General features: G+C 48.1%; 2 protein-coding genes across 3 annotated transcripts in view; one reads left to right on the top strand and one right to left on the bottom strand.

The window, feature by feature from the left end:
• Positions 1 to 7,408, bottom strand: part of FKBP6 (FKBP prolyl isomerase family member 6 (inactive)) — a 36,631-nt gene extending 29,223 nt beyond the window's left edge. The window contains exons 1-5 of the mRNA XM_066379954.1: positions 7,358 to 7,408; positions 7,195 to 7,312; positions 6,301 to 6,390; positions 4,948 to 5,150; positions 2,578 to 2,697 (exon numbers count right to left, since the gene is read on the bottom strand). Coding sequence (XP_066236051.1) covers positions 2,578 to 2,697; positions 4,948 to 5,150; positions 6,301 to 6,390; positions 7,195 to 7,312; positions 7,358 to 7,408 — 582 coding nt within the window. The remainder of the gene's footprint in view (positions 1 to 2,577; positions 2,698 to 4,947; positions 5,151 to 6,300; positions 6,391 to 7,194; positions 7,313 to 7,357) is intronic.
• A 2,548-nt stretch (positions 7,409 to 9,956) lies between these two features.
• Positions 9,957 to 19,815, top strand: TRIM50 (tripartite motif containing 50). 2 transcript variants are annotated; one of them, XM_066382375.1, is made up of 7 exons: positions 9,957 to 10,076; positions 10,775 to 11,191; positions 14,708 to 14,803; positions 15,713 to 15,943; positions 16,068 to 16,087; positions 17,114 to 17,238; positions 18,041 to 19,815. In XM_066382375.1, the coding sequence occupies exons 1-7, from the start codon at positions 9,966 to 9,968 to the stop codon at positions 18,628 to 18,630; spliced, it is 1,590 nt and encodes a 529-aa protein (XP_066238472.1). In that variant the 5' UTR covers positions 9,957 to 9,965; the 3' UTR covers positions 18,631 to 19,815. The 2 variants fall into 2 exon arrangements, with proteins under 2 accessions (XP_066238472.1, XP_066238471.1); XM_066382374.1 differs by having other exon boundaries at positions 16,065 to 16,087.
• The last annotated feature ends 4,467 nt before the right edge of the window (positions 19,816 to 24,282 follow it).

Genomic DNA, 24,282 nt, shown 5'->3' with positions numbered 1-24,282 from the left:
GCTGTGAGAATGTTTAGGAGAAAACAGTGATAGCTTTAGAAAAAACTATGTAAAAAAGTGGCAATTCAAGGGGCAGAGGGCACTGCTACACAAACAAGCATAATGAGAGCTTGGCTCAGCAGCTATACCACTATACAGCCTCAATAGTGTAACACTGAACACTGATTCTTAAAATTATGACAATACTGGGAAAGCAGAAGTAAGAACCAAAGCCTCATCTTCCGTAATGAGAAATTAAAAATGTCAAAAAAAAAGGCAACTAAAGCATATCATTTATAAATGCAGAATACCAGAAAAACAGCAGATAGAATAAAAAAGTGAATGCTTCAGGGGATCAGAGCTAGGAAATAGGCAATGGAAGGAGTGTTTGTTTTTTCCAGAGAGAGAGAGGGAAAAGAGAGCAAGAAGCACCAACTTGTCGCTTCATTTTAGTTGTGCATTGATTGCTTCTATGTGTCTAGACCAGGGACCACACCTCAGGCTTAAGCCAAGCCAACAACCTTTGGGATCATGTCAACAATCCACACTCAAGCCAGAAATCCTGTGCTCAAGTTGGTGAGCTCAGGGTTTTGAACCGGTGACCTCAGAGTTCCGGGTTGACGCTCTAGCTACTGTGCCGCCTCTAGTGAGGCAGAAGTGGTCTGTTTTTTATGGAAAAATATTTTTCAAATGAGAAGGCACTCAACAAACTTTAGCTTGGTTGAGTTTCGTCCCTGTGTACAAAAGTTGTGAGTTTGATTCCCAGTCAGGGCACATACAGGAACAGATTGATGTTTCTCTCTCTCTCTCTCTCCCACTTTCTCTCCAAAATCAATAAAAATATTTTAAAAGCATCAAAATAAATCTTAAAAAAAAAACCTTTATAAACAGTATCCATACTACAACCTAACCATAAGCCAAAATCTGTACTATACAAGTTTAAGGACCTGATTTTGCCAGGGTTCCCAAAGACACACACATGCATGCTGTCCATCTTTCTCTCTCTGAAGCATGCTCATATAAGCTAAATGTGGCAGATATTTAGATACTAACCCAATACCTATTCCCCTCCTCTTCTCTTAACTACTCATTCCATTTGAAGCAACAATGTACTATAGTAATTTAAAAAGTACATTTCCACCTGACCTGTGATGGTGCGGTGGATAAAGCATCAACCTGGAAACACTGAGGTTGCCGGTTCAAAACCCTGGGCTTGCCTGATCAAGGCACATATGGGAGTTGATGCTTCCTGCTCCTCCCCCTTCTCTCTCTCTTTCTCTTTCTCTCTCTCTCTATCTCCCCCCTCCTCTCTAAAATAAATAAATAAAATTTAAAAAAATAAAATAAATAAATAAATAAAAAGTACATTTCCCAGCTTCCTATGCAGCTAAGGGTGTCCACTGAACATGGTCAGTGAAATATAACACACCAGATTCTTCTCCGCTCTCTTCTTTCTGCTCAGATAATCGTATGATGCTACAAGATGAATAATCATCTTGGGGGGAGAAAAACAAAGACACTTTTTTTTTTTAGGTGAGAGGAGGGGAGATAATAAGGTAGACTCCCGCATGCACCCTGACCAGGATCCACCTGGTAACCCCATCTGAGGCCAATGTTCCAGTACTGAGCTATTTTTAGTGCCTGAGGCTGCTGTGCTCTGAGAAAGCTATCTTCAGTGCCTGGGGCCATGTTCTAACCAACTAAGCCACTTAGCTGCTGGACGGAAAGAGGGAGAGAAGGGGGAGAAGAAGAGGAGGAAGGAGAAGCAGATGGTCATTTCTCCTGTGTGCCATGGCTGGGAATCAAACCTGGACATCCATACGTTGGGCCAATGCTCAAACTACTGAGCCACTGGCCAGGGACAAACAAGGTCACATTAAGGGTAGCTGAGCAGAAAGACAGAAGGAACCTGGAACCCTGGTGGCTATGCAGAACTGCTATACAGCCTTGGACTGCCTCCCTTATGTGAGGAAAAATTAAATATGTAGTTTACTTATAGAACAATTTTTCAGGATACTGTTGCTTGCAGCTGAGTGCAAATGAAATGTAAAATCAGACTACCCCTAGACTCTATAAACGCTGTCCTGTTTGTGTCTGGCACACAGAAAGTGCTCATAATATTTACTGAATGAGTTACAAAGCACAGTGAACTCCTGTCAACATAATCTACACAAGAAGCCAAATCATAATCAAAAGCTTGGTGAAGAAAGAGTCAACTCAGAGTTATGAACCTCCACTGTCAGACAGGGTATGAAGACAGCAAACTTTACAGAGATGGGAGTAGAAAAATCAGTTGGTAGAGGACCTACCACTAAAATGAAAATTTTAAAACCTTTTTACGAAACACATATACACATACACAGGTAAGTATAAAAATAAGTGTACAACTTAATGAATTTTCACAACCTGAACAAACCCACGTAATCAGCTTCCAGTACAAGACACAGAATACCAGGCTCCCCCCAAATACCTTGTCCCCTCTCCCAGCTATCTGGCACAAGAAGGTTAGTGAGATTTTCCTTAATGGCTGCATATAAAGATTTGGGAAACCGAGCAAGGTTTTAAACAAGGAATTGTTCAGGGTTTAAACATACTTACCCGTTTGTATCTGTCTTTGGCACCATAGAAACGATTTTGGCGGAAAAGGTAGTTGCCAAACTCCCGTTCAGTAGCTGCCACTTTAAGGACCTTCTCAAGTGGAAATTCATCTTGTTGCTCCTGAGGACCAAAGACAAGGCTACCCAGCAAAAAGAAACTGAAAGCCACAATGCCATAATGCAAGTATAATTACACCTGTTCTGTTTTTATCCTTCAGATTACGAACTTTTGTTTACGGCTGTATGTGCACCAAGCATTGGGCTAGGTGCCTCTGCGGAGGTCATCTCTGTGACTACCAACAGAAGCCAGGCAGTCTGGTGTTATCACTGCCCCCATCTTTACAACCTGAAGTCAAAAGGTCTACTTCTATATTCTTCCCATGGATGCTCCCTAAAGCAGCCGTTTTCATGGAATTAGAAACTGATGGAACTTGTCAAGCACAAAAATCAGGACCACCCTGGCCGGTTGGCTCAGTGGTAGAGCGTCGGCCTAGCGTGCGGAGGACCCGGGTTCGATTCCCGGCCAGGGCACACAGGAGAAGCGCCCATTTGCTTCTCCACCCCTCTGCCGCGCCTTCCTCTCTGTCTCTCTCTTCCTCTCCCGCAGCCAAGGCTCCACTGGAGCAAAAAAATGGCCCGGGCGCTGGGGATGGCTCTGTGGCCTCTGCCTCAGGCACTAGAGTGGCTCTGGTCGCAACATGGCGACGCCCAGGATGGGCAGAGCATCGCCCCCTGGTGGGCGTGCCGGGTGGATCCCGGTCGGGCGCATGCAGGAGTCTGTCTGACTGTCTCTCCCTGTTTCCAGCTTCAGAAAAATGCAAAAAAAAAAAAAAAAAAAAAAAAAAAAAAAAAATCAGGACCAATTATGCACCAAAATTTAACAGGTCTTGGTCTGTCTGAGGCCCTACTGGTCTTTATGGCCACAGCGCACTGCCTTGGGCACATACCAAAATCACCCATACAGACTCTTTTTAAACACAGGTGTCCTGTCTCCCCCCAACCCAGAGATTCTAAATCAGTACACCAGAGGTGGGACCCAGGAATCTGCAAGAATCTCTGTCATGCCTAACCAGGCGGTGGTGCAGTGGATAGAGCGTCGGACTGGGATGCTGAAGACCCAGGTTCGAGACCCCGAGGTCGCCAGCTTGAGCGCAGGCTCATCTGGTTTGAGCAGGAGCCCACCAGCTTGAACCCAAGGTCGCTGGCTCGGGCAAGGGGTTACTCGGTCTGCTGAAGGCCCGCGGTCAAGGAACATACGAGAAAGCAATCAATGAACAACTAAGGCGCTGCAACGCGCAATGAAAAACTAATGATTGATGCTTCTCATCTCTCTCCGTTCCTGTCTGTCTGTCCCTGTCTGTCCCTCTCTCTGACTCACTGTCTCTGTAAAAAATAAAAAAATTTAAAAAAAAATAAAAAGGATTCTTCTAAAAAAAAAAAAAAGAATCTCTGTTGTGTGCAAAGATGAAAGGTAAGATCCATTTCACTTGGGGTACCGACGGTTTAGCTGGACAGACGTATACAGATACAAACAAAGGGTGAATGTCTAAGGTCACATATACAGTCAGTGTGATATAGACTGACAAGAGTGCTTAAGATGACTAATGAGGTTAGAGGCCCTTTCTCTATAGGAAGGGTTAAGTAAAGGCAAGGTTGCTGGCTTGAGCGTGGGCTCATGAGCTTGAGTGTGGGATCATAGACATGATCCCATGGTCACTGGCTTGAGCAAGGGGTCACTGGTCAAGGCACATATGAGAAGGCAATCAATGAACAACTAAGGAGCTGCAATGAAGAATTGATGCTTCCCATCTCTCCTTTCCTGTCTGTCTGTCCCTATCTGTCCCTCTCTCTGTCTTTCTGTCTGTCTCACACACACACACACAAATTATGAGAACAGAGGTCATATGTCCCCCTTTGCCTGGGATTATCCCAGTTTACACCTGATATCCTGATATTCTATCAAGTTACTAGCTCCTTTCACTCTCAGATGTCCTGGGTTGTATAGTGAATTATATGGTCACCCTAGTTATGAGCTACCAAGTCTTGACTTGTTAGAAACCAAACTTAATGTTGAGAAGCAAATGATCATTGTCTTGCAAAGAGAAGCAACAGGTGACTCAAAGATCAGCTCAAATTGCTGGTCCATAACAAACACACTGCCTGACCTTGGCCTAGAACAGTTACCCACACACAAGAGTCAATATGAGACAGACAGTACTAGGAACTGGGGGAAAACCACCACCATCACCACCATACAGGCAACTCGGAGATGGAACCTGGCCCGAGACTCATCAGTAGTGTATGATAATTACCAAAAAACACACCCAACACTCTCTCCATAAAGTGCTGACATTTGTGCTCCAGAACTTACAGCTGATAGGGCACAAAACTTGTCTGATTCAGCAGAATCCAGAAAGTCAAGTAGCTCAATCTCGAACAAGACTGTGGTGTTTGGGGGGATCAAGGGCGGGCAGCCCAGTGTTCCATAAGCATAGGCCGGTTTGAACAGAAACCTGGCCAGCTCTCCCCTCCGCATGGTCAGAAGACCCAGCTCCATGCCCCAAAGTGTAATATCTGGAAGAAGGGACAAAAACTTGGTTGAAGCTTGCTCAGTAACCTATTTCAATGCTATCAATTTCTTCCTCTTTACATCCAAATCTCTCCACATGATATTCCAAGCCTTCTGCATTGTGGTCCCAACTCACTTTTTAGCCTTGTTTCTACCAACTCCATGATTCCAACTCTGACTTCTCTAGGCTTTGCAGTATTCTAGCCTCTACATCTTTGTTCACACAGTTCTTTCCTCCTGCAATATCTTCATTCTTACCCTATGCCCAACTTCTGCCCTAATTGAAATTTTAGTCAATCTTCAGGGCTCATTTCAAATGCCCTTTCTTTCATAAAGCCTTCCCTCATCTTCCCAGATGGAATTAACAGTGCCTTCATTAAGTATGCCTACAACACTGCTACTATCTCCTAGGAACTTATCGGATTCAACCAGGTTAGGGTCTGAACAGGTCAATCTCCTCTACCATATTGGCTGAGATGTTCTAATCATCTAATCTAATACACCATGCACTGTGGGCAGTAAGCATTCAACAGATGTTTACTTAACAAACAAACACACAATGCCCAATGGTTAAGTCAAGATGTCAGCTAGGGCCCTGGCTGGTTGGCTCAGTGGTAGAGCATCAGACCAGCATGTGGAAGTCCTGGGTTTGATTCCCAGTCAGGGCACACAGGAGAAGCAACCATCTGCTTCTGCACCCCTCCCCCTTCTCTCTCTCTCTTCTCCTCCTGCAGCCATGGCTTCATTGGCTTGAGTGAGCTGGCCTCAGGTGCTGAGGATGGCTCTATGGCCTTGCCTCACTAAGCTCCAGTTGCAGTGGAGCAACGGCCCCAGATGGGTAGAGCACTGCCCCCTAGTGGGCTTGCGGGGTGGATCCCGGTCAGGGAACATGGGGGAGTCTGTCTCTCTGCCTCATCTCCTCTTACTAGAAAAAAAATAGAAAATTAAAAAAGATGCCAGATATGACATCTCCCAAATACCTAAGTCTCAAGGGAAAACACAGGAGAGAACTGGCTGGTTTAGCAAAACCCAACCTCAGAAAAACTGACTCAAAGAACTGTCTGTGCCCTGGATAGTTTTCCAGTCCTAGGGTATTGTCCCTCAGTGATTCTCCCGAACAATCCCCTTCTTTCCCAGCTCCTAATATGAGCTTACCCTTTCCAAGCTTCATGAGCCGAAGAGTTTTCCTAGAGCAATTAGAATCGAAAGGCTTGTCCATGTTCGCCAGATACCCAGAATATTTCACTAGGGCAGAGGAAACAAACAGAAAAAATGGACCAATACCCTCCCTTCTGTAACTTTACATCTCTTTAATTATCACATATGAAAAAAATAGGCCCTGGCCGGTTGGCTCAGTGGTAGAGCATCGGCCTGGCGTACAGAAGTCCCGGGTTCGATTCCCGGCCAGTGCACACAGGAGAAGCGTCCATCTGCTTCTCCACCCCTCCCCCTCTCCTTCCTCTCTGTCTCTCTCTTCCCCTCCCGCAGCCAAGGCTCCATGGGAGCAAAGATGGCCCGGGCGCTGGGGATGGCTCCTCGGCCTCTGCCCCAGGCGCTAGAGTGGCTCTGGTCGCAACATGGCGACGCCCAGGATGGGCAGAGCGTCGCCCCATGGTGGGCGTGCCGGGTGGATCCCGGTCGGGCGCATGCGGGAGTCTGTCTGACTGTCTCCCCGTTTCTAGCTTCAGAAAAATACAAAAGAAAAAAATAGACTCAGATGCCCTTCAACTGCCCCACTTCCTGGGTGATAGCAACAATTTTTTGTTTAACGTTTGGATGCCTGCCCTTTGGCTCTGAGGTTGAGAAACTGGGCCTCAGAGTGTTTCTTACTGACAGCGCCATCATGCAACGGGGACATGGCGTTCCCTCGCTTTCCCTTCAAATCTTAACTCTAACAAAGCACATTCTACCAGATAAAAATGCTACTGTATATATTTTTTTAAACATAGCCTTTCCTCCCCCCAAAGTAAAGAACCACGAAACCTCGCCAGTCCTCTCCCATGGCCCGCCAGCTTCCCGAGGACAGACGGCACCGGGCCACGGCCGTACCTAGCACCGAAGCGTCCTCCGTCACCAGCTCACCGACACCCTCTCGGATGATGTTCTTCAGCACGCCCCGGTCCCCCGAAATGTCAATCATCCACTTACTTAACTTCTCGTATGGAGACTTGTGGGGAATGAAACAGAACAGACCCGGAGCCCTCAGATGCACCTCGACTCCGGCGCCCCGCTTGCCTCCCGGAGCTCGCGCGTTCCCTCCCATGTCCACAAGGACAAGCCCGGCCACCCTCCCTGTGCGGGAGACGCCAGGGAATTCCCGAAGGCTGCAGTTCAGCCGCCCCTTCTACCTGTTTGTTTGCTCTGGACCTCGGCATTCTGTTCAGAGGCCGCGACGAGGAGATCACGGCTTCTCTCCAACAGCAGCCAGGGACCAGGAAGGGCGTGGCAGGGCACGTGACTGGGGCGCGCAGAGCACCATGGGTCACATGCTGGGGACTGTTAAGTTGCAGCACGTTGTGGGGCACGTGATGGGGGCGGGCCACTCAGTGGGTCATGTGCCTGGAGCACCCGTGAGCCAGTGGCTCCAGTTTTTGAGTTATTTCCACCGTCCTTCTTTCTCATTTGTTTTTTGGGTTGTTTTTTTTTTTGTATTTTTCCGAAGCTGGAAACGGGGAGGCAGTCAGACAGACTCCTGCATGCGCCTGACCGGGATCCACCCGGCATGCCCACCAGGGGGCGATGCTCTGCCCATCTTGGGGCATCGCTCTGCCGCAATCAGAGCCATTCTAGCACCTGAGGCAGAGGCCACAGAGACATCCTCAGCGCCCGGCAAACTTTGCTCCAATGGAGCCTTGGCTGCGGGAGGGGAAGAGAGAGACAAAGAGGAAGGAGAGGGTGAGGGGTGGAGAAGCAGATGGGCGCCTCTCCTGTGTGCCCTGGCCCGGAATCCAGCCCGGGACTCCTGCACGCCAGGCCCACGCTCTACCACTGAGCCAACCGGCCAGGGCTCTCATTTGCTTTTTCAAGAAGCCAGGACAGGACTTTAGAATCAAACTACCTAGTTCCTGAGAAAATAAGGTGATGTCCCTCACTTTTCCATCAGCAAATCAACAAAATCTGCTGCACCTGTGCCCTCTTGGTGCAAAGGAAGGATAGTCCTGTGTTGGTAAAATAGCTGTGTTAGGCTTGCTCACTTATACTTTGCCCCATTAGTGCATGAGCACATGGCAGCACCACGTGTGCAGAGTCTTGGTAAGGCTATGGGTGCATGCCCTCAGGGCAGCGGGTGCAGAATGGCCCTAACACCTTCTGTCTCCACCATCTGCCTGGCTCCAGTGTGGACCTACCTGGCCTCGGCCACTGGCATTACATCCTGGGTCCCGTCCCGCACTCTTGGCTACTCTAGCACTTTAGGTCGCCCATCTCTCCTGCACCACTCTTGCCTGCATTAGCAGATCGGTTCCTTCTGCTTATGTGCTGGAAAATGTCCTAACAGCAAGGTAGTGAGCCTCCCTTTGTCATCTCAGTCCTGCTACAAGTGGCTCCACTGATCCTCTTCACAGAAAAGCATTTCAGAAGAGTGGCAAAAGCTCTTTCAACTACTCTTTTTCTCTGCCAGTGCCCCAAACACAGGAAGAGCTCACTTGTTGCTGGGTTTCTTAATTCCATCTGTGGCCAGGGGGCCTTTCCCTACAACCTTCACTTTTAGTTCCTTGAGTTTGTTCTGCTCCTCCTTTTGCTTTTGCTTGAATGCCTTCTCTTCCCTGTCCATCTCCTTGGGCTGCTTCTTGCCACCTTTGAGGCTGGACATGGCACCTGCCACTCCTTCCTGAGAGCCTGCCACCAAAAACTCCAGAGCTCCTGTTTCTTAACATTCCTGGAGAGCCTCTCCAGCCTGTCTTTTCCAATCAATAATTTCCCACCACACTCCTGGGATATGGATAGTATTTTATGGCCTGTATCTTATATATTCAACATAGGTAGTATATTGTTAACTGTGAAGCAAAATGCCACTGAATTTCTAAACCTTTGAAAGACTTCATATAAAAAGTTATTTTTTAAAAATTATTTTTATTTATTCATTTTAGAGAAGAGAGACAGAGGGATAGAGAGAAAGAGAGAGAGAGAGAAGGGGGTGGAGGAGCAGGAAGCATCAACTCCCATATATGCCTTGACCAGGCAAGCTTAGGGTTTTGAACCGGTGATCTCAGTGTTCCAGGTCGATGCTCGATCTACCGCGCCACCACAAGTCAGGCCATATAAAAAGTTCTTAATGTGATCATATTGAATAAAGAAATTAGACACAAAAGAGTACATACTCTGTGATTCTATTCATTTGAAATTCAAAACCAGACCACATTAATCTACAAAAATATAAGTCATGAGATTTGCTCTCCTTGTTACAGATCCTGACTAGGGGACAGCATGAGGGAGGCTTCCTCGTATTAGAAATGTTCTGTATCTTGATCTTGAGAATGTGTATATAGAACGTGTACATTAAATATGTGGTTAAGATTTGTGCACTTTTTAGAAGATATAATCCAATTTTAAAAATCAAAGTAAATAAAATTAACTTTTAAAAAGAGAGAGATTCAGAAAGATTGTGTCAAAGCATAAGTTCATTCCCTTTTGGGGTTTGTAAGGTGTGCACGGGTACCCAGTCGGACTCCACCCCTTCCCCTTGCCTGGCCAAAGCAAGTACCTACATGTTACAGTTATCAGAGCCGGCCCAGCAGAGGCTGCCACCCCCAGTCCCGTGATGTGGCCCGGTTTCCACTTGATTCTGGGTGACCTTGAGGACATGGGGGTGTTGCTGGGAAATGGGAGGAGGAAAGGGGAAGAGATTAGGTGGTGGAGCAGGCATTCAGCTGCAGTTCCCAGGTCTCTGCTCCTGCTGTTCCATCCTGGGGAGAAGAGGCCAAGCCCATCAGGTCAGTGATGCTGGTTTGAGGCCCCAGAGGGAAGTTCATTGGACCCTAAGAAGCCAGATAGCTCCATGTGGGGCGCTTCCTGGGTCTGCTGCCTAATTCTAGCTCGGTGCTTCTCCTTTCTCAGTTCTCAAAGGAGAACGGGGTGGGAGATTAAGCTATAACTCTCCTAAATCTCAGACTTTTCAGAACAATGTTGTTCTAAGACAACTCTCTGCTTTAGAACAATCTGGCAGTGTCTATTGTAAATGTAGATTTCTGGGTCTCCATGGAGATGTGTGAAGTGGTGACTCAGGAATCTTTGTTATGACTGTGATTCCAACACTTGCTTGCCAGTTTGAACACTCATCTAGAAGGAAGAAACTTTGCTTGTTTTTGCTGCCCCGTTCTAGGTCAGGATGCCTGCTGAGGCTGGAGTTTGCATTATCTGTGTCATTGCAAATGATATTAGAGATGACCCCTTTCAAGTTTACCTACAAATCTGAGTTAAAATGTAGAATCATGTATCTCGAAGTGAACTTTTTTTTTTTCATTTAACTCGTTTTTTTAAAAGATGGGAAAGAGGCCCAAGGTCATAGGGGGTCAGGACTGGAATCCAGGACTGCTGTCTGTAAGGCCCTCTATTTCCAGAGGTTCTTTCCATGTGAATGTGGGCAAAGGGAGTGGCAGCAGCAGGCTCAGGAAGGCGTCCTGTGTTACAGCCTGCACCGTGGTTGGCCTGGAGGGTGAGCATGGCCGAGCTGGAGGACCACCTTCAGTGCCCCATCTGCCTTGAGATCTTCAAAGAGCCCCTAATGCTGCAGTGCGGCCACTCCTACTGCAAAGGCTGCTTAGTGTCCCTGTCCTGTCACCTGGATTCCGAGCTGGAGCTGCGTTGCCCTGTGTGCCGGCAGGAAGTGGATGGCAGCAGCTCACCACCCAACATCTCCCTGGCACGAGTGATCGATGCCCTGCGGCTCCCTGGGAACCTGGAGCCTAAGATCTGCACGCACCATCGGGACCCGCTCAGCCTCTTCTGTGAAAAGGACCAGGAGCTCATCTGTGGCCTCTGTGGCCTTCTGGGCTCCCACCAGCACCATCAGGTCACACCTGTCTCTACCGTCTACAGCCGCATGAAGGTGGGTAGCCAGGCTGCTGGAGGGCGGGGAGCCAGGCTACCCTGGGGCCTACGCAGCCCAGCTCCTGCGCTCTCTGGCACCATCACCCAGCACAGAAGGGTCCTGGGACAGGACTTGAGTTCTCTCCGGCCCTGGAGCGGAACTCGGGGAACTTTGAGTTCTTAGCAGGTGCTGGGGATTACAGTGGAATGTGAGATGGAGAGTGCCTCTCATCACGTGCTAGCCCTTCCCCCGCTTTATTTTTCTTTGCAGCGTTTCTTGAGGAGTGATTCTGGGACTGCACTCTCAGGTACATGAGGACAGGAACTTTATTTTGTTCCTTGGGGTTTTTTTGTGCTTGGAGCCCTGCCTGGCATAGTAAATATTCAAAATGTATTTGTGGAATCAATGGATTCCTGCCCTTCCGGATCTTGGTCTCAAGTCTAGGAGATCATAATTTAAGATAAGTAATAATACTAATAATGATACCATTTTAGGTTAGTTAATATGCTGATCTAAGGTTTATGAAGGGTGGAGTTGTTATTGTATTTTACAAATGAGGAAACTGAGGCTCAGAGAAGGTAAGGGTCTTACCCCAGGTGACACAGCTTGTCAGTGGCAGAGGTAATACTCAAACCAAGGCCAGTTTTCTTTCCACTGACAACAGATAGAGAAAGGGCAGGAAGGGCCCTTGGAATGGCCTGGTATTTGAGGGGAAGGGGGCATAAAGGTTAAGAATGACAAAATTACAAGTGAGGAGCCAGGAAAAGGAAAAACAAGATCTGCAGACGGAGGGGCCCTCTGTAAGTTGTTCCCAGGGCCTCCTGGCTGAGTGCTCTGGGCAGCATTTCTGTGCTCAATCCTGGGAAACAAGTAAGATAACGAGCACAGGGCCGGCCAGGTCATCCACCAGCCCCTCCTCTCCACAGCTGAATCTGTGCGAGTGTCCATGGCACAGTAGTGGGGAAGAGGATCTCCCTACCCTGAGCTCACAGTCTGGGGGAGTGACAGAGAGTCCTGTGTGTCAGGTGCTGCTGTCAAAGTTAAATACAGTCTCCGGGTGACATTACCTGGAACATGGCTGCTACGTGGTCTTGGGTGGTCAGGGAAGGCTCTACTGGAGGGAGAAAGACTGCTAAGCCAAGACTCAAACCACCAGGAGGATTTGATAGAAAAAGAAGGGAAGGGAAAGTCATCCAAGTATAAGGACAGCACGTGCAAAAGACCAGGAGACAAACAGCATGGTACAGTTGAGGATTTATAAGTCATTCTATAAGGTCTACCGGAAAGTTCTGTCCGTTTCTATCACAACAAGTTTCGACATGTAAGCACATGTTTATTTGGCGCATGTGTGCCTCTCTATTTTTATCATTTAATGTATACATACTGATGTAGCAAATTAACTAAAACAAAGTTGATTCACGTTAGTCTTATGTGTGAAGCGATAGTGTACCCATGGCTACTGATAAAGTTCATTTACTCCACTGTATTGTATATGAATTTCAACAAGGAAGAAATGCTACAGAAGCATGTAGAAATTTATTGAAAGTGTTTGGTGAAGGTACAGTTTCTGATAGGACATGCAGAAGATGGTTTGAAAAATTTGAAACAGGTGATTTCAACCTTTCTGATAAGCCACATTCTGGGCGACCATCTTTGATCGATGACGATGTTGTTAAGACCATGTTGGAACAAGATCCTTTTCTGACAACATCGGAGATCGCAGAAAGGCTTAATTCAGCTCAGCAAACCATTTCGGACCATATTCGGAAGATAGGATTGGTGTGGAAATATATTATTTAATAAAGTTTATTGACGGTAAGAAAAATTTGTATTTTGTTTTATTCCAAAAACGGACAGAACTTTCCGGTAGACCTTATATTAAGCTAAAGGAAGAATGAGGTAGGCAGGGGCTGGGTCATGGAAAAACCTGTGTGACATGTGTTGAGATTTGTAGTTTATTCAGAGAACTATGGTTGTACAGGGGTGGGCACTGGAGGTTTTTTAAGCTGATTTGTGATATATTCCTATCCATCTGCCGAAGGGGTAGATTGGAGAGTGAGGCTAGGGATAAGAGATTGGGAGTAGGAGTCTGCAGAGTGGTAAGGGAAGAAACTGATGGGGCCCCAAGGAGTACCAGTGTGTAAAGTTTGGGTAGAGTGAGAACCCCAAAAGGGGATGGAAAGAGTCAACAGAGGGAGCAGGAACACTGGCTAAATGTGGCCTCCTGGAATGCAGAGGAGCGGAGCGTTTCATCAAGAACAGGATCAGTTGTGTGAAATGTCTGCTGGGGGTTGAAAAGCCTGTCAGCTTTTGAACAGGGTTGAAGAATGGGTTACCTTGGCAAGGGTAGTTTTAGAGGAGTGTGAAAGGAGGAAGCCCAACAGCAAGGCAATGAAATTGAGCCCACACTTTATTCGCAGACAGCTGCTCAGGAGAGAAGGAGACACTGGGAACTTGCTCATCATTTCTGGCAAGGAGCCGGGGCCCTTGGTCCTGGTTCCAGATGTGGTTCTTTTTGGATTCCCAAGATTCTTCTGTGTGATATGACTAAACTACATTTGTTGATCAGATCCCTGTAATGCATTCCTGTCTTCTCCTATTGATTGAGATCTTGAGATGCTTTATTTATTTTCATAATTCTGTTTCCTCTCACTGTGGCTCAGTTGCTGAGAAAGAACTAGTCCCATCTCCGCCTTATGAGGGTTACACCCTTTGTTGGGCTGCTGTGAGAGCTGATGCCTCCTTATCCAGAGCAAGGACTCTGTGTCCATTTATTCTTCACCCAGGTCCCTTCCTGAAAGGCTCTTGCAGCTGACTTCTCCTTGGGAACTTTCTAAACCCGAATTGGTACACTCCATGGGCATAAAACCACAGGGCCCCGGTCAAATAGTGCAGGCTGATGGTGGTCGGTAGTCCTGCTTGGACCCCAAAGGATAGGTCAAATTTGGGGCCAGGGCAGCCTAGGAGAAGTGAGTTTACTTCATCCTTGGGAAGGGGCAAATCTAGTCTGGGTCCAAGACTGCTGTGGATGGATTCAGATCTTTAAAGAGTTTGGAGACTCACCAGGTGCAACCTGGGCCACCACAGGCATCATGGCCTCACTTGGGGACAGTACTTTTGTAATGACTCTTGACCTCCTGGTGACTAGTAAGAGTTCACTTGGTGGGTACCCTACAGGCAGCGTTCCATGCAAGGAATATTGGCTTCAGACTGGCAATCACCTCTCTTGGATGTTGTGTGGTGACATCCAGGTGGCTGTAACATTTAGCACTTTCTCCATCTCTTGGAGAGGGATGACTTGGGATTCCTCTTCTACCTGGGCAGTTCCTACCATCAGTGTGGAATATTCTTGAATAATCTTAACTATTTTGAGGTCAAGGGCACATGAGTAGCTCTGGTGCCTATCCTGGTTCCACCGAGAGCACCAGTGGCCATTGGGATGCTCCCTAGATATGTGAGGCCCAGGGCTGGCCCCAAGAAGTTAAGACAGTAAAGGGGTCAGCCACTCACAGGACCATGGCACGCTGCCCGCAGGAGGAACTTGCGGCTCTTATCTCTGACCTGGAGCAGGAACAGAAGAAGGTGGATGAACATATCGCCAAGCTGGTGAACAACAAGACCCGGATTGTCGTGAGTGCCCTTTCCCTCTGCCCCTCCTCTGGGACCAGCCCCCTTCCTTTTCCTACAGAGTCCGGTTCTAATTTGTCCTCTACAGGAATCCACGCCTGCCATAGAAAGCCAGAACTCAAAGCATTCCAGGGCAGGGTGGGGAAGGTGCAAATCTTCTCCAGGGAATTCAACCCAGTTGTCGGGACTGTCTCTAAGTTGGCTTGTGTTCCCCATGTCCTTGCGACTGAGATAACCCAGAACCTAAGTCCCAGAGGTAAACAGCCCAAAGTATGGGCATGACTCGCCAGCCCCTGCCTCCTGTGTCTGCTTGACCTTGACAGTCTGTGTGGTGCCTGCTGAGTACCTCACAGCACAGGCTCGGAAAGGCCTGAGGCGCCCCCTGGCTGCCTACTTTGCTCAGTGAGAGGCCCATTAGGGCTGGGAGGATATGGAGACCAGGCCCTGTAGGTGATTGTGAAACGGCAGGGCACACTACCCTGTCAGTCCCCCTCAGCCCTGAGAGGGAGGCAGCATCACCTTGCATAGTGAAGACAGAACTCCAGTCATACGGGAATCCTGGTTATCTCACTCCAAAGCCTGCCCTCCTGGCGCTTTTCAGACTTTTTTCAGTTGTGGAACCCTGTGATAAAGCAAAATCTTACTTGCACATTTAATAGTTGAAACAGGTGATAGCAGAGCTACTGCCTTGTAATGGGACCCGGCCTCTGCCCACCACTGTTGCTCACTCCTATTGTCCCCCACGGGACCTCCAAGCACAGTGTAAATGCCTGGGCAGGACTCAGCCCTGGGACTCAGGTACCGGGACCAGCCCAGTGAGGAAGGCTCAAGCTGCCGGGTCTCTGGAGACATGGAGGTCAGCCCTCACCACTCCAGTGTGGCTTCGGCCATGACCGGCCCTCTCTGTCCTAGAACGAGTCCGATGTCTTCAGCTGGGTGATCCGCCGTGAGTTCCAGGAGCTGCACCACCTGGTGGACGAGGAGAAGGCCCGCTGCCTGGAAGGGGTGGAAGGTCACACCCGTGGCCTCGTGGCCTCCCTGGACATGCAGCTGGAGCAGGCCCAGGGCACGCAGGAGCGGCTGGTCCAAGCCAAGTGTATGCTGGAGCAGTTTGGTAACAAGAATCACCATGACTTCATCGGCGTAAGTGGACAAGGGAGTGTCCCCCATGCCGAGGCCCCCAGGGCCTCACTAGCCTCCCCTTTCTAATGGCTTTTGCATAGCCTCTGCCAAGGCCCTAACCTATCTCCCTCTTGTCTTCCAGAAGTACCACTCCATGGTCTCTAGGTAAATAACCTGGGAGCTCTCAGCGTGGGTCTGGTGGTTGTGGGCACAGGCATCTCTTCTCTACTAGTTCCTCCCTTCAGTTTCACTTGTGCCTCAGGAGCAGCTGCCCACATCTGGCTCTGTACTGGGGCCAGGGGAAACAGGTGAAGCCATGTCCCGGCCTTCAGGGCTTTTGCAGACAGTGAACTGTGGTTACCTACTGTGAGTACCTAGGACAATAGAAGGTGACAGAAGCTACAAAAATAACACAGAGGAGGAGGTAACTGTGGGAGGCGATTAGCAAAGACAGTGTATGGGGGGGCATAGCTGAGAAGAGAGAGCATGGGTTTGCCAGGCAAGCACAGTAATGTGAAAGTATGTGGACTTGGGAGTATTATGAGTCCAGTATTGCTGGGCTGCGAAGTATGACACAGGGTAACACAGGAAATAAACTGGGAGAGGTAGGCAATGACCAGAATGGGAGCTTTGCTCCTGCACTTTGGCTTCTGGAAAGGGATTGGACCCATGTTCTAGTCTCAATAAGTGAACAGTCTGTGTAGGTCCTTCAGCTTTCCTCAGACTCTGTTTATGAGACGTCTTTTCTCAAATTTTCTTTCGTCTCAGGGATAAGTTGATTAGGAGCATTGATTTAAACGGACAGAGAATTTGATTGGCTCTGTACCAAGGTCACAAAGTACAAAGAAGTAGTCTTGAAACATTAGTGTGCATCAGAATCAACAGAGGGCTCATCACTGCGCCCCAGTAATCAGTTTCTGATTCAGCAGGTCTGGGGTGAGACCCAAGAAAATGTGCATTTCTAATAAGCTTCCAAGTGCTGCAGCTGGTCTAGGACCTGTACTTTGAGAACCACAGCTATAGAGTATGTCTCCTTCCAGGAAGGAGGGAGGTCCCCTGAGAGGGGGCTGGAGGGGAGGAAATGATAGCATCGTGAGTGCAGTGTTCTGGGCTGTGGATTGTCTGACGACTTGCACATGGGTGGGGCACACAATACGCTGCTTCAGCATCGCTGCCAATTGTTGCCTTCAGAGCAGAGCACCAGCAGGCCCGACCTTTGGAAAGCACGTTCAGCCCCATCTCCTTCAAGCCAGGCCTCCACCAAGCCGACATCAAGCTGACCGTGTGGAAAAGGCTCTTCCGCAAGGTTCTGCCAGGTGAGGCCTCACCCCATCCTTGTTCCTGAGGGCTGCTGGTATAAGGTACAGAGAACCAGAAGGGGGGCATGCATAGGCTTGTGGTGAGAGCACAGAAGGGCCGGCTCAAGGTCAGCTCCATCTCCTACTAACCAGGGCAATTTGTAAATTTCTGAGCCTCTGTTTTCTAATCTGTATAGAGAGGGTATTAATGCCCACCTTGCTAGGCTGCATATTTATAAATGGGTATGTGTGTATATATAGTTTAGTGCTTAATAAATGTAGCTGTTACTCTGTTAAAAAATGCTCAAAGATATCTAATTAACTCCTTCATTACTGGCATATAAGAGAGCTCAATTAGTAGACCAATTTCATCCAACAAAGATAAAAACAGGGTTTATATCAGTGGTTTTCAACCTCCAGTCTGCTGGGCCAGTGCCTGTCCACAAAAGAGTTAACCACCTTGATGTTAAATTTCTGGTGGACTGGTGGTTGAAAACCACTGGTTTATATCATAGAAAAACAAGGAGAGAAAAAAACATATTCTCTGAACCATGAATGTTGTTTGCACATTTTTTGTGTGTAAACTGATTAGCTGGCAGCTCGCAGAGGTCACTTAGGAGTTTGTCCTTGAATATGCTGCTAGGGTATCGAAAGAAACAACTTCAGTTGTTATGGATTCTCCAAACACCTGTGGAGTATAGCTGTGGGGCACACATGGCAGCTGTCTTCCCAGTCACCTCCTCCTCAGGCAGCCTCCCTTGGGGCAGGGTCTGCTGCCTTCTGTGTGGCTTGAAAACAGGTCTTCTCTAATCTTTCCTAGCCCCGGAGTCACTCAAGCTGGATCCTGCCACAGCCCACCCTCTCCTGGAGCTCTCCAAGGGCAACACAGTGGTGCAGTGTGGGCTCCTAGCCCAGCGGCGCGCCAGCCAGCCTGAGCGCTTTGACTATAGTACTTGTGTCCTGACCACCCGGGGCTTCTCCTGTGGTCGCCACTACTGGGAGGTAGTGGTGGGCAGCAAGAGCAATTGGCACCTGGGGGTCATCAAGGGCACAGCCAATCGCAAGGGCAAGCTGAGCAAGTCCCCAGACCATGGCATGTGGCTCATTGGCCTGAAGGAGGGCCGGGTATATGAAGCGTTTGGCTGCCCAAGGGTGCCCCTGCCTGTGGCTGGACACCCCCACCGCATTGGAGTCTATTTGCATTATGAGCAGGGAGAGCTCACCTTCTTCGATGCTGACCGCCAGGATGACCTGCGGCCGCTCTACACATTCCAAGCTGACTTCCAGGGCAAGCTCTACCCCATCCTGGACACGTGCTGGCATGAAAGGGGCAGCAACTCACTGCCCATGGTGCTGCCCCCACCCAGCGGGCCCAGCCACCTCACCCCTCCACAGCCCACCAAACGGTAGGGGTGCCCACAGGCCTTCCCAAGTGGGCATGGGGACTTGAGAGGTTCTGCTGGGTAGAGCAAGCAGAGGTTACATCTTTACTGTGTCCTTCGAGACATTAAGTGATAAGGCGAAGAGGGTCACAGTCCCTTCCCCACCAGCCAGAGTGTGTTTATTAGCTTACTGACAGATAATTAGCCCGCTTCTCAACTAGCAAAACTAGGCCTTGGTGCCGTGGGCTTCCCTGGTCCCTCCTAACCATGCTTGTTGCTTATTCTTCCAACTGAGGGTGGAAACATTCCCATCCATAATTTTTCATTATTGTGAACTTAACATAACTTTAAGGGCAATAAATTTAATATTATTTCTTTTCTCTTTAAATGATTTACAAGTATTAATTGCTGTACAGAACTGTACAAAGCTTGCTTCCACCCACTGACCACTGGTCTGTGGTTAGTCTCACATCAACCACTCCATTAACTGCTCTGTCCCTAAAGACCTTTCCTGACTTTCCTCTCCGTTAAATGAGATGGAAAAGACACCACTTTAAAGCAGAAGCGAGCAGGGGCCAGACAGGGGCGCAGCCCATCTGTGAAAGCTGCCACGCACGTGAAGGAGGGCCCAGAGCCTGTGTCTGTTCATGGTGAGCCTGCCCCTGGCCACAGCTAATGGTGTCCATCCCAGACCAAGGCTGCGACAGCTTAATTCCCTCCCAAGGGTCTGAAAATTAGAAGAGAAAGAATGGTTGGGACCCAGTCATGTAAGACTTGGTGCTTTAGAGAGCCCCTCAGCCTTGTGTAGCTGAAGTCTGTAAAGCCACCGAGAGCCTTCCAAGGGGAAGAGCTCCACACTGGTCCCCTGGCATGTATCCACATAGGCCACGTGGGCAGAGGCTTGGCTGACAGCCTGAGTGAGCCTCCAGCAACAGGAGAGGATGGGAGGCTTGCTACCTCAAGGCCATGTGTACCCACCTCCTTGTCCCACGGAAGACTGTCAGAAGGCATCAGCTCCTAGGCTCTCTGATAAAGAGGGAGGCTTTCTCCTTCCAGAGCGGCAGACTGTGAGACAGGTTAGCTGCATTTAGAACAGGCTCCTCATCAATGGGAGACCCCACGACTCATGCTGCAGTCATCAGTCCCTTGATTTCCACATTATCCTTTTTGGTGTATTCAACAAGGACCGCGTGGACCTGGCACCTCTGGCTAATCTTCCTTCTGTCTATGTAAGCAATAAACTGTCTGAATCAAATGGCGCTTGTTTTATGTTTACTGGCTGAATCTGTCAGGCCTTGGCTTTGGTGGTTGTGTGCTTGGCACAATTCAGACCTGGTTTTTGGTTATGCAGCAATTCCTTCAATCCCAGGACTGAGCTGAAGAGTGTCTCCCTTCTCTCTCCACTCCCCACCCTTCTTCATCCTGCTCTGTGTCCTGGGAGGCTGGCCCTGATGGAACGCAAAGCAGAGTCTGGATTCCTGATGGGTTCAGCTGATGGGAGGGACTGGCAAGAGATCCAAGGACAGGAGATCCCGGGAGTCTGAGGTCTTCATTTTCCTGGTTTCCTGCCTACTGGGCTCTGGGTTGGCAGCTTCCCTCTACTTCAGACTCCCAGCAGGTGACCCTCTCCTTCTGTTACTGTTCCCTTATTCCTCAGGCCTGGCGGTGAGCAGTGCTGCTGCTGGCCCTGAGGACTGCACCGTCCCCTGGAAGGCCCTTTAACTCTGACCAGTCCCTTGTTGTTAACGTCCTCAACTACTTTCGTTCTTTTGTGTGTACCTTCCTCTCTCCAGCCAGACTCTAACAGACACAATGGCATACTTCTGCACCCATTTAATAAATTCTGCTTGGCTAACCAGTTAGTGTTTGCAACCAAAATATTTTTATTTTATTTTATTTATTTTTTACAGGAACAGAGAGAGAGTCAGAGAGAGGGATAGACAGGGACAGACAGACAGGAACGGAGAGAGATGAGAAGCATCAACCATCAGTTTTTCGTTGCGACACCTTAGTTGTTCATTGATTACTTTCTCATATGTGCCTTGACCGTGGGCCTTCAGCAGACCGAGTAACCCCTTGCTTGAGTCAGCGACCTTGGGTCCAAGCTGGTGAGCTTTGCTCAAGCCAGATGAGCCCACGCTCAAGCTGGCAACCCCGGGGTCTCGAACCTGGGTCCTTCCGCATCCCAGTCCAACGCTCTATCCACTGCACCACTGCCTGGTCAGGCGCAACCAAAATATTTTTTGAAAAACTTTAAAAAAATGTAAATCAAGGACATTCTCTTACATAACCATATGCAAATGTGTCAAAATCAGGAAATTAACATTGATAAAAAGTTATCCAACCCACAGACATGAACAGATTTGACCCCTTGTCCTATGTGTCCTCTGTAGTATGGGTATTTCATTCAGGTCCTGGAGCCAGTCCAAGACCACCGGTGACATTTTAGTTGTCTCGTTAGCCTGTCTTCAACTAGTTCAGTCTTAAGTCTTTCTCTGTCCTCTCTACTTTGACATTCTGAAGAGATGGGGCCAGTTATTTTATAGAATGTCTCTCGCTTTGGTTTCCTCTGCTACTTCATTCGCTGCAGGTTGTGCAGAGAGGGCAGGAATACCCCAGAAGTGATGCTATGCTCTTCTCATTGATCCTGCCAGGTGCAGGAGACTGTGACCTGTTCCCATATTGGTGATGACAGCTTTGATTACCAAGTCCTGGACATGTCCTCCAACTTTCTCTACTGTCAGGTTACTATTTTCCCCTTTGTAATAAGTAACTGACCTGTGGGGGGATTATTTGAAGTTATGTGAATATCTTGTTCCTTATAATCCTTGATGGTTCTTACCCGAATGAAATTACTATAATGAATGCCAGAGAGTGATTTTAAAAGTCTATCATTCCTTCTGCATTTATTATTTAACATTTTACTCTAAGGCCTTTTCTTCTCCCTTATTGACCTGTCAATATGGATCCATGGATTCTGACTTGATTCAATGGGTTATAATCCATCACTATCATTACTTACTTGGATGCTCAGATGGTCCCAGATTTGGCTAGTGGGAGCTCCTTCAGGCTGGCTCCTGTGCCTGCCGTTCCCTGAGCACATTCTTACGTCTGGTACGAGACGGTCCAGGTTTACTCTCCCAGCCCCAGACTCAGCCATTTTGCTGAGGACCCCTGACTCTTTAGTGGGGAGTGATATTAGAACCCAAGATCTGGAAGCTAAGTGTGCTCACTGCCACTGAGGTGTCATCACAGAAACCAGAGGACAGACGGGAAGAGAGCCATTTCATATCATTCTTGCCTTTCACCATTTTACATTTGTAGCTTCTTTCTCTCCCTGTGAAAAGCCTGCCTCCAACATCCATATATTTACTCCTTTGCTCAATTCTACAGTGTACATAAACTTGTTTCAGAATTACTTCACCCACAGCACTATTAACAAAAAGCCTACTGCCTGACCTGTGGTGGCACAGTGGATGGAGCGTTGGCCTGGGATGCTGATGTTGCCAGTTCAAAACCCTGAGCTTGCCCAGTCAAGGGACATATGAGAAGCAACTACTGAGTTGATGCTTCCTGCTCCTCCCCACCCTCTCTCTTTCCTCTAAATCAATAAATAAAATCTTTTTTAAAAAACCCACTAACATATTAAGTCAAATTTAAGTTTTCTTTTGGTCTTTTTATCTTCAGATGGGGAGGAGTGAATGTACTGTAGCTAAAAGTTACTTGGATACCTTTCCCATTTTCTTAATATGGTTGTTACCCATTTAATATATAGTTAATTTATCTGTTTCTGTTTGTTTCCAACTTTGAAGTAAAAAAAAAAATCCTTGTTGATTTCACTTTTTGCATTTTAATTATGAGGTGTCTGGGTGTGGGTCTCTTTGGGTTCATCTTGTTTGGGACTCTGTGCTTACTGGACCTGGAAGTCTGTTTTCTTCACCAGGGTGGAGAAATTATCAGCCATTCTTTCTTTTTCTTTTTTAAAAGATTTTATTTATTCATTTTATCGAGAGAGGAAGGGAGGGAGCCAAAAGTATCAATTCATAGTTGCTGCATTATCACTTTAGTTGTTCATTACCTGCTTGTTCTATGTGCCTTGACTGGGCAAGCCTAGGGCTTCGAACCAGCAACCCTAGCGTTCCTTAGCATTCCAGGTCGACGTGCTAGCCACTGCACCACCACCGACCAGGCATTTTATTTATTTATTTATTTATTTATTTATTTATTTATTTATTTATTTATACAGAGACAGAGAGTCAGAGAGAGGGATAGATAGGGACAGACAGACAGGAACAGAGAGAGATGAGAAGCATCAATCATTAGTTTTTCGTTGCAACACCTTAGTTGTTCATTGATTGCTTTCTCATATGTGCGTTGACCGTGAGCCTTCAGCAGACTGAGTAACCCCTTGCTCGAGCCAGCGACCTGGGGTCCAAGCTGGTGAGCTTTGCTCAAAACAGATGAGCCCGCGCTCAAGCTGGTGACCTTGGAGTCTTGAACCTGGGTCCTCCGCATCCCAGTCCGACGCTCTATCCACTGTGCCACCACCTGGTCAGGTCCATTATTTCTTTTTCTTTTTTTTTTTTTTTTTTACAAAGACAGAGAGAGAGAGAGAGAGAGAGAGAGAGAGAGAGAGAGTCAGAGAGGGATAGGTAGGGACAGACAGGAATGGAGAGAGATGAGAAGCATCAATCATCAATTTCTCGTTGCGACACCTTAGTTGTTCATTGATTGCTTTCTCATATGTGCCTTGACCGTGGGCTTTCAGCAGACCAAGTAACCCCTTGCTCGAGCCAGCAACCTTGGGTCCAAGCTGGTGAGCTTTTTGCTCAAGCCAGATGAGCCCGCGCTCAAGCTGGCAACCTCGGGTCTCGAACCTGGGTCCTCCGCATCCCAGTCCGACACTCTATCCACTGTGTCACCACCTGGTCAGGTCCATTATTTCTTTAAATAGATTTTCTACCTCTTTCTCTCTTCTCCTTCTGGGACGCCTATGATTTAAATATTGTTTCTCTTAAGGTTGTTCCAGAGGTCCCTTAAACTATTCTTATTTTTTGTAATTCCTTTTACTTTTTTGATGTTCCAATTGGATGTGTTCTGCTTTGTCTTCTAAATTGCTGATTGGATTCTCTGCCTCATTTAATTATTGATTCCATTTCATATATTCTTCATTTCTGACTGGTTCTTTTTTTTATGTTTTCTATCTCTCTGTTGAAATTCTTACTGAGCTCACTGAGCATCCTTATAACCAATGGTTTTGTTTGTTTGTTTGTTTTTTGTATTTTTCTGAAGCTGGAAATGGGGAGAGACAGTCAGACAGACTCCCGCATGCGCCCGACCAGGATCCACCCGGCACACCCACCAGGGGCGGGACGCTCTGCCCACCAGGGGGCGATGCTCTGCCCCTACGGGGCCTCGCTCTGTTGCAACCAGAGCCACTCCAGCGCCTGGGGCAGAGGCCAAGGAGCCATCTCCAGCGCCTGGGCCATCTTTGCTCCAATGGAGCCTCGCTGCGGGAGGGGAAGAGAGAGACAGAGAGGAAGGAGAGGGGGAGGGGTGGAGAAGCAGATGGGCGCTTCTCCTGTGTGCCCTGGCCGGGAATCGAACCCGGGACTTCTGCACGCCAGGCCAACGCTCTACCACTGAGCCAACCGGCCAGGGCCTATAACCAATGTTTTGA

Source organism: Saccopteryx leptura, chromosome 4 (genome assembly GCF_036850995.1).
Source record: "Saccopteryx leptura isolate mSacLep1 chromosome 4, mSacLep1_pri_phased_curated, whole genome shotgun sequence".
Classification (NCBI taxonomy): domain Eukaryota; kingdom Metazoa; phylum Chordata; class Mammalia; order Chiroptera; family Emballonuridae; genus Saccopteryx; species Saccopteryx leptura.
The sequence above is the reverse complement of the archived record's forward strand: the minus strand, read 5'-3'. Positions and strand labels throughout refer to the sequence as shown.

Bases quoted from the DNA above. Each gene is read 5' to 3' on its own strand.
- TRIM50 (XM_066382374.1), top strand. From the start codon at position 9,966: ATGGGAGGAGGAAAGGGGAAGAGATTAGGTGGTGGAGCAGGCATTCAG. The intron at 11,192-14,707 runs GTGGGTAGCCAG...CGCTGCCCGCAG, and splicing joins CCGTCTACAGCCGCATGAAG to GAGGAACTTGCGGCTCTTAT. The intron at 15,944-16,064 runs GTAAGTGGACAA...CTTGTCTTCCAG, and splicing joins ATCACCATGACTTCATCGGC to AAGTACCACTCCATGGTCTC.